The 12,394-nt window shown below is 37.2% G+C and overlaps 1 protein-coding gene across 1 annotated transcript in view; it reads right to left on the bottom strand.

Moving 5' to 3' along the window:
• The window catches only part of LOC133544965 (phospholipid phosphatase-related protein type 4-like), a 91,434-nt gene that overhangs the window by 37,518 nt on the left and 41,522 nt on the right, over nt 1-12,394 (bottom strand). Inside the window, exon 4 of the mRNA XM_061890223.1 lies at nt 7,188-7,383. Within this exon, the coding sequence (XP_061746207.1) occupies nt 7,188-7,383 (196 nt within the window). The remainder of the gene's footprint in view (nt 1-7,187; nt 7,384-12,394) is intronic.

Genomic DNA, 12,394 nt, shown 5'->3' with positions numbered 1-12,394 from the left:
GCAGTCCTGGGTTCAATCCCAGGCTCGGGATCTTTCTGTGTAGAGTTTGCATGTTCTCCCCGTGAATGCGTGGGTTCCCTCCGGGTATTCCGGCTTCCTCCCACTTCCAAAAACATGCACCTGGGGATAGGTTGATTGGCAACACTAAATTGGCCCTAGTGTGAGAATGTTTGTGTGAATGTTGTCTCTCTATCTGTGTTGGCCCTGCGATGAGGTGCCGACTTGTCCAGGGTGTACCCCACCTTCCGCCCGATTGTAGCTGAGATAGGCGACCCCAAAAAAAGGGAATAAGCGGTAGAAAATGGATGGATGGATGGATGGATGGATTATTTGCGGATGATACAACAGCGTTTTGTTCAGAAGAGAACACACAGAAGATAATACAAATAATAACAGAAGAAATTAACAAATTAAAAAGATGGTTTGACAAAAACAGACTATCGTTGAATCTCAGTAAAACTAAAATAATGCTATTTGGTACTAGTAGAAAAGAAGGTCAAACACAAATAAAAATAGACGGAACAGAAATTGAAAGAGTAAATGAAACCAAATTTCTAGGTATAATGATTGATGATAAATTGAACTGGAAAAAATACACAAGATAAAGTAGCAAGAAACACGTCAATAATGAATAAAGCTAAATATGTTCTAGACCAAAAATCACTTCATATTCTCAACTGCTCACCAGTGTTACCATATCTGAGTTACTGTGTAGAAATATGGGGAAATAATTACTCAAGTACACTTAATTCACTAACAGTGTTACAAAAATGATCAGTTAGAATAATACATAATGTTGGATATAGAAAATATACAAACCCTTTATTTATTGAAGCAAAGATACTGAAATTCCACGACATAGTGAATTTGCATACAGCTAAAATTATACAAAAAGCTAACTATAACCTGCTTCCCAAAAATATACAACAATTCTTCCCAACGAAAGAGGAGAAATATAATCTTAGAGAAAAATGTACAAAACCTAGTTTCCATATGAATTGGGAAATTGTGTTAGATGTAAATATAAATGGAATACAATGATTTGCAAATCCTTTTCAACCCATATTCAATTGAATGCACTACCAAGACAAGATATTTGATGTTCAACCTCATAAACTTTTTTTTTTTTTGCAAATAATAATTAACTTATCATTTCATGGCTGCAACACATGCCAAAGTAGTTGGGGAAAGGGCATGTTCACCACTGTGTTACATCACATGTTCTTTTAACAACACTAATTAAACGTTTGGGAACTGAGGAAACTAATTTTTGTAGCTTTGAAAGTGGAATTCTTTACCATTCTTGCTTGATGTAAAGCTTAAGTTGTTGAACGGTCTGCGGTTTTGTCGTATTTTACGCTTCATAATGCGCTACACATTTTCGATGGGAGACAGGTTTGAACTGCAGGCGGGCCAGGAAAATACCTGCACTCTTTTATTACGAAGCCACGCTGTTGTAACACATGGCTTGGCATTGTTTTGCTGAAATAAGCAGGGGCGTCCATGATAACGTTGCTTGGATGACAACATATGTTGCTCCAAAACCTGTATGGACCATTCAGCATTAATGGTGCTTTCACAGATGTGTAAGTTACCCATGTCTTGGGCACTAATACACCCCTATAGCATCACAGATGCAGGCTTTAGAATATTGCGCCTATAAGAATCCGATTGGTTATTTTTCTCTTAGTTCTGGAGGACACCACATCCTCTGTTTCCAAATATAATTTTAAATGTGGACTTGTTAGACCACAGAACACCTTTCCACTTTGCATCAGTCCATCTTAGGTGAGCTCAGGCCCTGCCAAGCCGGCGGCATTTCAGGATATTGTTAATAAATGGGTTCGGCTTTGCATAGTGGAGTTTTAACTTGCACTTACAGATGTAGCGACCAACTGTAGTTACTGACAGTGGTCTTATGAAGTGTTCCTGAGCCCATGTGGTGATATCCTTTACACACTGATGTTTTATGATGCAGTACCGCCTGAGGGATCAAAGGTCTGTAATATCATCGCTTACGTGCAATGATTTCTCCAGATTCTCTGGACCTTTTGATGATTTTACGGACCGTAGATGGTGAAATCCCTAAATTTCTTGCAATAGCTCGTTGAGAAATGTTGTTCTAAAACTGTTCGACAATTTGCTTACAAATTGGTGACCCTCGCCCCATCCTTGTTTGTGAAATACTTAGCATTTCATGGAAGCTGCTTTTATACCCAATCATGGCACCCACCTGTTCCTAATTAGCCTGCACACCTGCGGGGTGTTCCAAATAAGTGTTTGATGAGCATTCCTCAACTTTAACAGTATTTATTGCCACCTTTCCCAATTTCTTTGTCACGTGTTGCTGGCATCAAATTCTAAAGTTCATAATTATTTGCAACAAAAAAAAATGTTTATCAGTTTTAACATCAAATATGTTGTCTTTGTAGCATATTCAACTGGATATGGGTTGAAAAGGATTTGCAAATCATTGTATTCCGTTTATATTTACATCCAACACAATTTCCCAACTCATATGGAAACGGGGTTTGTAATTTAAAACATTTGTACGCACGTACAACACTTAAGACCTTCAGTATATCTGTTTGTGGAATCAAATTATGAAATGGATTACTAATGGATCATGTACTAATATGATCCACTTTAAGAAACTCTTCAAACTTAAAGCGTTTACAAAATACAAAGAAGAAGAATCATAATAAACATTCTGAAATTATTCATCCATCCATTCTTTCATTCTCAAAATAACCTTACTTATCTCATCGTATGGAATATAACTTACTTCACCAATTATTTATTTATTAATTTGTTTTGTGATACTTATGGAGTATATTGTGAATATATTAAGAACAGGAAGTGAACAAAAGTTTTAGCAACTGTTATGTAAAAGAAAAGGGGTAGAATTTAATAAGCTCTGCTTCTTCCTACTCCTTTTCGAACACGTTGAAAAGAGAAACTGGAAATTGTGATGTATCATGTTGTATGCTTGCATGTTTGAAAAAAACTCAAACTCAAACTCAAACTCAAACTCAAAACAAAACAAAAAACAACATTAGGAATGTAAATTTTACAACAACTCATTCCATTCGATCCCAATCCTTAGGGTGACAATTTTATTCAGAATCGATTCTCATGATTAATGTTTCGCTATGACAGGTAACAGTTTGCACAAGTTTCTCTGCTTTTTGAGGTATGTGTGCAGCGAGTAAATCCTATTCAACCTATATTCAATTGAATATACTACAAAGACAAGATACTTAACGTTCGAGCTGGTAAACTTTGTTATTTTTTGCAAATATTAGCTCATTTAGAATTTGATGGCTGCAACATGTTTCAAAAAAGCTGGCAAAAGTGGCAAAAAAGACTGAGAAAGTTGAGGAATGCTCATCAAAAACTTATTTGGAACATCCCATAGGTGAACAGGCTAATTGGGAACAGGTGGGCGCCATGACTGGGTATAAAAGCAGCTTCCATGAAATGCTCAGTCATTCACAAACAAGGATGGGGCGAGGGTTACCACTTTGTGAACAAATGCGTGAGCAAATTCTTGAACAGTTTAAGAACAACATTTTTCAACACGCTATTGCAAGGAATTTAGGGATTTCACATCTAAGGTCTGTAATATCATCAAAAGTTTCAGAGAATCTGAAGAAATCACTGAACGTAAGCAATGCCCGTGACCTTCGATCTTCCAGGCGGTACTGCATCAAAAAGCGACATCAGTGTGTAAAGGATATCACCACACGGGCTCAGGAACACTTCAGAAAACCACTGTCAGTAAGTACAGTTTTTCGCTACATCTGTAAGTGCAAGTTAAAACTCTACTATGCAAAGCCATTTATCAACAACACACAGAAACGCCGCCGGCTTTGCTGGGCCCGAGCTCATCGAACGTGGACTGATGCAAAGTGGAAAAGTGTTCTCTGGTCTGACGAGTCCCCATTTCAAATTGTTTTCTGAAACAGTGGACATTGAGTCTTCCGGAACAAAGCGGAAAAGAAGACTGTTATAGGCGCAAAGTACAAAAGCTAGCATCTGTGATGGTATGGAGGTGCATTAGTGCCCAAAGCATGGGTAACTTACACATCTGTCAAGGCACCATTAATGCTGAAAGGTACATACAGGTTTTTAAGCAACATATGTTGCCATCCAAGCATAGTCTTTTTCATGGAATCCCCTGCTTATGTTAGCAAGACATTGCCAAGCAACATTCTGCACGTGTTACAACAGTGTGCCTTTATAGTAAAAGAGTACGGATACTAGACTGGCCTGCCTGTAGTCCAGACCTGTCTCCCATTGAAAATGTGTGGTGCATTTTGAAGCCTAAAATACGACAACAGAGACTGTTAAACAACATAAGCTGTACATCAAGCAAGAATGGGAAAGGATCCCACCTGAAAACCTTCCAAAATTGGTCTACTCAGTTCCCAAACGTTTACTGACTGTTAAAAGGAAAGGCCATGTAACACAGTGGTATAAATGCCCATGTGCCAACTTTTTTGCAATGTGTTGCTACCATTAAATTTTAAGTTATTGATTTTTTGCAAAAAAGTTTTAACACTGAAACACCCTCAGAAAAAGGTGCTTCAAGATGTGGCTGGCTAGCTCGCGGCTAATATCTATCCACCAGTCAGCAGTGTCGTAACTACTCCTGAATCACTAATCCTTGTCTCAATGGTGACATTGGTGGATCTACACCTAACATCCACGGTAATGATACCAAGTCCAGGAGCGTATGTTGTCAATTTTTTTTCACATCACAAAATCTTCTTGTTTGTTTTTTTTATGTTTATAAACTCAGTAAATACATCCCTGGACACATGAGGACTTTGAATATGACCAATGTATGATCCTGTAACTACTTGGTATCGTCCTGATACAACTGGCTTTGAGGTATCATCAAAAACTAATGTAAAGTATCAAACAACAGTAGAGAAGTGATTATTACATTTCAACCGAAGTGTAGATAGAACATGTTAAAAGAGAAAGTAAGCATATATTAACAGTAAATGAACAAGTAGATTAATATTTCATTTTTTACCACTTGTCCTTAATAATTTTGACAAAATAATAGAATGGGAAATGACACAATATGTTACTGCATATGTCAGCAAAATAATTAGGAGTCATTTGTTTACTTACTAATAAAAGACAAGTTGTCTTGTATGTTCACTATTTTATTTAAGGCAAACTTGCAATAAGAAATCTTTGTTTAATGTACTCTTAATATTTTTTGTTAAAATATAGCAAAAAATTACATTTTTGTGGTCCGCTTTATTTAGAAAAGTACTGAAAAGTACTAAAATACTTTTGGTACCGGTACCAAAATATTGGTATCTGGACAACACTAATACATACATACATACTGTGTATACATTACTACACACATACATATATACATATACACATACATATACATATGTATATATATATATATATATATATATATATATATATATATATATATATATATATATCTGCGATGAGGTGGCGACTTGTCCTGGGTGTACCCCGGACCCCAAAAGGGACACTAATACATACATACATACTGTGTATACATTACTACACACATACATATATACATATACACATACATATACATATATATACATATATATATATATATATATATACATACATATACACATATATATATATATATATATATATATATATATATATATATATATATATATATATATATCTCTGCGATGAGGTGGCGACTTGTCCTGGGTGTACCCCGGACCCCAAAAGGGACAAGCGGTAGAAATGGATGGATGGATATATATATATATATATATATATATATATATATATATATATATATATATGTATGTATATATGTATATATATATATCTATATATATATAGATATATATATACATATATACATACATATATAAATGCAGTTTGTCGCTTCATCTGTAAGTGCAAGTTAAAGCTCTACAATGCAAAGGAAAGCCAATTATCAACAACATCCAGAAACGCCGCCGGCTTCTCTTGGCCCGAGATCATCTAAGATGGACTGATGCAAAGTGGAAAAGTATTCTGTGGTCTGACGAGTCCACATTTCAAATTTTTGGGGGAAATATTCGACATCGTGTCATCCGGACCAAAGGGGAAGCGAACCATCCTGATTGTTATCGACGCAAAGTTCAAAAGCCAGCATCTGTGATGGTATGGGGGTGCATTAGTGCCCAAGGCATGGGTAACTTACACATCTGTGAAGGCACCATTAATGCTGAAAGGTACATACAGGTTTTGGAACAACATATGCTGTCATCTAAGCGCCGTCTTTTTTATGGACGCCCCTGCTTATTTCAGCCAGACAATGCCAAGCCACATTCAGCACGTGTTACAACAGCGTTTCTTCGTTAAAAAAAAAAGAGTGTGGGTACTTTCTTGGCCCACCTACAGTCCAGATCTGTCTCCCATCAAAAATGTTTGGTGCATTATGAAGCATAAATTACAAGCGGAAACCCCAGACTGTTGAACGACTGAAGCTCTACATAAAACAAGAATGGGAGAGAATTCCACTTTCAAAGCTTCAACAATTTGTTTCCTCAGTTCCCAAACATTTATTGAGTGTTGTTAAAAGAAAAGGTGATGTAACACATTGGTGAACATGCCCTTTCCCAACGACTTTAACATGTGTTGCAGCCATGAAATTCTAAATTAATTATTATTTGCAAAAAAAAAAAAATTAAAGTTTAGGAGTTTGGACATCAAATATCTTGTCTTTGTAGTACATTCAATTGAATATGGGTTGAAAAGGATTTGCAAATCATTGTATTCCGTTTATATTTACATCTAACACAATTTCCCAACTCTTATGGAAACGGGGTTTGGATATATATATATATATATATATATATATATATATATATATATATGTATATATATATATATATATATATATATATATATATATATATATACATATATTTATACCATTTGTCTATTTTATATATATATATATATAAATTAGACAAACAGCTCTGATATATCTCTATATTACTTCAAATAAAACTTTGTTTTAATTGATTACAAATTTTTACAAATGAGTATTGCGATTCATTAATTTTTTTTTGACACCCCTACTACTGAGTGCCTGTTACCTGGGATCAGCCCCGTACAACACAGTATATATTTATAAACATTCAAACTACAAACCAAATTTTTACCTCCCAGCTGTGATGAGGCTGACGTCTTGTCCGGAACAGATATCCTCCAAAATAAAAGCTTCGTCGCAAGTTGACATGTTGATGTGTGTTAAATTGGGTTTGCAAACATCCAGCCAGTAAGGGGTGTGCTGTCCAGTCGACAGCTGGAAAATGTCCGTTATCAGCGCGGTCACACACAAGCCGAAAATGTGGACGCCTGTAAAATATAATTTAAAGAATAGTTTTATTTTTGTGTGGCATTGTGTATTTTAAATGTGTAACTCACAATTGTTGTGCTTTAAAATCCATACCAGGGATAGTCCACTCGATACCGACGCCAATACTTTAATGTTGTATACGTGCCGATACCGCATATTAATCATAAATATTATTATCAAGGCTTACGTCAGGCTGATTACAAAAAGAAATAATCAAATATACACAAAAGAAAGGACTCATTAAAAAACTAAATTTACATACAATTGAACAGCGCTAAGATAAATATATTTTTAAAACAAATACATTTTTATCATGGCTTAGGTCAGGCTGATTACAAATATAAATAATAATCAAATTTACACTCTTAAAAAGTACACATACGTACAATTACACAGAGCTAAAATACATAAATGTAACAAATAATGATATAATAAATAATCACACAATATGTTTCTTAAATAAACTGTCACAAAAATTTAAGTTGTATTAAAAGTACAGCTTCACCACTTTAGTCAACATTTTTGCGCTTAATAAACTTCTCTATAACTTTAGCTTCAGACTTCTTCTGTTTGTTTGATAGTGTCATTTCTGCCACAAGTGGTGGAAAAGTGTATGACAACCGAAAGATCATTTGTCGCGGACCTCTAGGTTGCTTTAGCTCTACAATACACATTTGATTCCTGTGTGTTTTTTTTGTCTAAGTTGCAAGAGCACTCTGATGTTTTTTAAGGACCAGCAAAAAAGTGAGTCAAAGATCATCGCTACGACGGTTTTGAGAATCTGCAGCAAAAATGTGATTTACTTTAATGGTGTGCAGACCCACATGAAATGAAGTGGCAGACCATATTAAATGGTGTGGCTAACCACGTTCAATTGTGTGACAGACCACGTTAAATGGAATGACGGACCACATTAAACAGTGTGGCAGACATCATTTAATGTGACAGCACACATTGAATGATGTGGCAGACCACATTAAATGGTGTGACAGACCACTTTAAATAGTGTGACAGACCACATTAAATGATGTGACAGCACACATTAGATGATGTGGCGGACCACGTTAAATAAACCACATTCAATGGTGTGGCAGACCACATTAAATGGTGTGACAGACCACTTTAAATAGTGTGACAGACCACATTAAATGATGTGACAGCACACATTAAATGATGTGGCGGACCACTTTAAATGAACCACATGAAATGATGTGGCAGACCACATTAAATGGTGTGACAGACCATGTTAAATGGCGTGGCACACCGCAATCAATGATGTGGCAGACCACGTTAAATGAACCACATTAAATGGTGTGGCAGACCACGTTAAATGATGTGGCAGACCATGTTAAATAGCGTGGCTGACCACATTCAATGGTGTGACAGACCACATTAAATAGTGTGACAGACCACATTAAATAGTGTGGCAGACCATATTAAATGATGTGACAGCACACATTAAATTATGTGGCGGACAACGTTAAATGAACCACATTAAATGGTGTGGCAGGCCACATTAAATGCTTTGACAGACCATTTTAAATAGTGTGGCAGACCACATTAAATGATGTGACAGCACAGATTAAATGATGTGGCGGACCACATTAAATGAACCACATTAAATGATGTGGACTACGTTAAATGGTGTGGCAGACCACATGAAATGGAGTCGCAGACCATATTAAATCTTGTGACTGACCACATTCAATGGTGTGACAGACCACATTAAATGGTGTGACAGACCACATTCAATGATGTGGCAGACCACGTTAAATGACGTGACAGCACACATTAAATGATGTGGCGGACCACTTTAAATGAACCACATGAAATGATATGTGGCAGACCGCATTAAATGGTGTGACAAACCATGTTAAATGGTGTGGCACACTGCTTTAAATGATGTGACAGAACACATTAAATGATGTGGCAGACCACGTTAAATGGTGTGGCAGACCACGTGAAATGAAGTGGCAGACCATGTTAAATAGAGTGGCTGACCACATTCAATGGTGTGACAGACCACATTAAATAGTGTGACAGACCACATTAAATAGTGTGGCAGACCATATTAAATGATGTGACAGCACACATTACATTATGTGGCGGACCACGTTAATTGAACCACATTCAATGGTGTGGCAGACCACATTAAATGCTTTGACAGACCATTTTAAATAGAGTGGCAGACCACATTAAATGATGTGACGGCACACATTAAATTATGTGGCGGACCACGTTAAATGAACCACATTATATGATGTTGCGGACTACGTTAAATGGTGTGGCAGACCACATGAAATCGAGTGGCAGACCATATTAAATCTTGTGACTGACCACATTCAATGGTGTGACAGACCACATTAAATAGTGTGGCGGACCATATTAAATAATGTGACAGCACACATTAAATTATGTTGCGCACCACGTTTAATGAACCACATTCAAAGGTGTGACAGACCACGTTAAATGGTGTGACAGACCACATTCAATGATGTGGTGGACCATATTAAATGAACCACATTAAATGGTGTGGCAGACCACGTTAAATGGTGTGGCAGACCACGTTAAATGGTGCGGCAGACCACATAAAATGATGTAACAGAACACATTAAATAATGTGGCGGACCACTTTAAATGAACCACATTAAATGGTGTGGCAGACCACATTTAATGATGTGACAGACCCCATTATATGGTGTGACAGACCACGTTAAATGATTTGACAGCACAAATTAAATGATGTGGCGGACCACGTTAAATGAACCACGTTAAATGGTGTGGCAGACCACTTTAAATGGTGTGACAGACCAAATTAAATGGTGTGGCAGACCACATTAAATGGTGTGACGGACCACATTAATTGGTGTGAGATCACTTTAAATGGTGTGGCAGACCACATTAAATGATGTTACAGAACACATTATATGACGTTAAATGGTGTGGCAGACCACTTTAAATGGTGTGACAGACCAAATTAAATGGTGTGGCAGACCACGTTAAATGATGTGACAGACCACATTAAATGGTGTGAGATCACTTTAAATGGTGTGGCAGACCACATTAAATGATGTTACAGAACACATTATATGACGTTAAATGGTGTGGCAGACCACTTTAAATGGTGTGACAGACCAAATTAAATGGTGTGGCAGACCACGTTAAATGGTGTGACAGACCACATTAATTGGTGTGAGATCACTTTAAATGGTGTGGCAGACCACATTAAATGATGTTACAGAACACATTATATGACGTGGCGGACCACATTAAATGAACCACATTAAACGGTGTGGCAGACCACATGAAATGAACTGGCAGACCATAGTAAATGGTGTGGCTGACCACATTCAATGATATGACAAAGCACATTAAATTGGGTGACGGACCACTTTAAATAGTGTGAGAGACCACATTAAATGATGTGACAGCACATAATAAATGATGTGGCGGACCACGTTAAATGAACCTCATTCAATGGTGTGACAGACCACTTTAAATAGTATGGCAGACCACGTTAAATGATGTGACAGCACACATTAAACTATGTGGCGGACCACGTTAAATGAACCACATTAAATGGTGTGGCAGACCACATTAAATGGTGTGACAGACCACGTTAAATGATGTGGCAGACCACATTCAATTGTGTGATAGAACACATTAAATGATGTGGCAGACCACATTAAATGGTGTGGCAGACCACGTTAAATGGTGTGACAGACCACATTAATTGGTGAGACAGACCACTTTAAATGGTGTGGCAGACCACATTAAATGATGTTACAGAACACATTAAATGATGTGGCGGACCACGTTAAATGAACCATATTAAACGGTGTGGCAGACCACATGAAATTAAGTGGCAGACCATAGTAAATGGTGTGGCTGACCACATTCAATGATGTGACAAACCACGTATAAATAGTGTGGCAGACCACGTTAAATGATGTGACAGCACACAATAAATGATGTGGCGGACCACGTTAAATGAACCACATTCAATGGTGTGACAGACCACGTTCAATGGTGTGACAGACCACTTTAAATAGCATGGCAGACCACATTAAATGATGTGACAGCACACATTAAATGATGTGGCGGACCACGTTAAATGAACCACATTAAATGGCGTGGCAGACCACATTAAATGGTGTGACAGACCACATTAAATGATGTGGCAGACCACATTCAATTGTGTGACAGAACACATTAAATGATGTGGCGGACTACGTTAAATGGTGTGGCAGACCACATTAAAAGGTGTGGCAGACCACATTCAATTATGTGACAGAACACATTAAATGATGTGGCGGCTACGTTAAATGGTGTGGCAGACCACATGAAATGGAGTGGCAGACCATATTAAATCTTGTGACAGACCACATTAAATGGTGTGACAGACCACTTTAAATAGCATTGCAGACCACTCTAAATGATGTGACAGCACACATTAAATGATGTGGCGGACCACGTTAAATGAACCACGTTAAATGGTGTGGCAGACCACATTAAATGGTGTGACAGACCACATTAAATGATGTGGCAGACCACATTCAATTGTGTGACAGAACACATTAAATGATTTGGCGGACTACGTTAAATGGTGTGGCAGACCATATTAAATCTTGTGACAGACCACATTAAATGGTGTGACAGACCACATTCAATGATGTGGTGGATCATGTTAAATGAACCACTTTAAATGGTGTGGCAGACCACGTTAAATGGAGCGGCAGACCACATTAAATAATGTGACAGAACACATTAAATAATGTGGCAGACCACATTAAATGATGTGACAGAACACATTAAATAATGTGGCGGACCACATTAAATGAATCACATTAAATGTTGTGGCAGACCACATTAAATGGTGCGACAGACCACGTTAAATGGTATGACAGACCACATTCATGGTGTGACAGACCACATTCCATGATGTGGTGGACCATGTTAAATGAAACACATTAAATGGTGTGGCAGACCACATTAAATGGTGTGGCAGAC

The sequence above is a fragment of the Nerophis ophidion genome, linkage group LG28 (assembly GCF_033978795.1).
Source record: "Nerophis ophidion isolate RoL-2023_Sa linkage group LG28, RoL_Noph_v1.0, whole genome shotgun sequence".
Lineage (NCBI taxonomy): Eukaryota > Metazoa > Chordata > Actinopteri > Syngnathiformes > Syngnathidae > Nerophis > Nerophis ophidion.
Note: the sequence above shows the minus strand (reverse complement) of the source record. Positions and strands in the feature narration are given on the sequence as shown.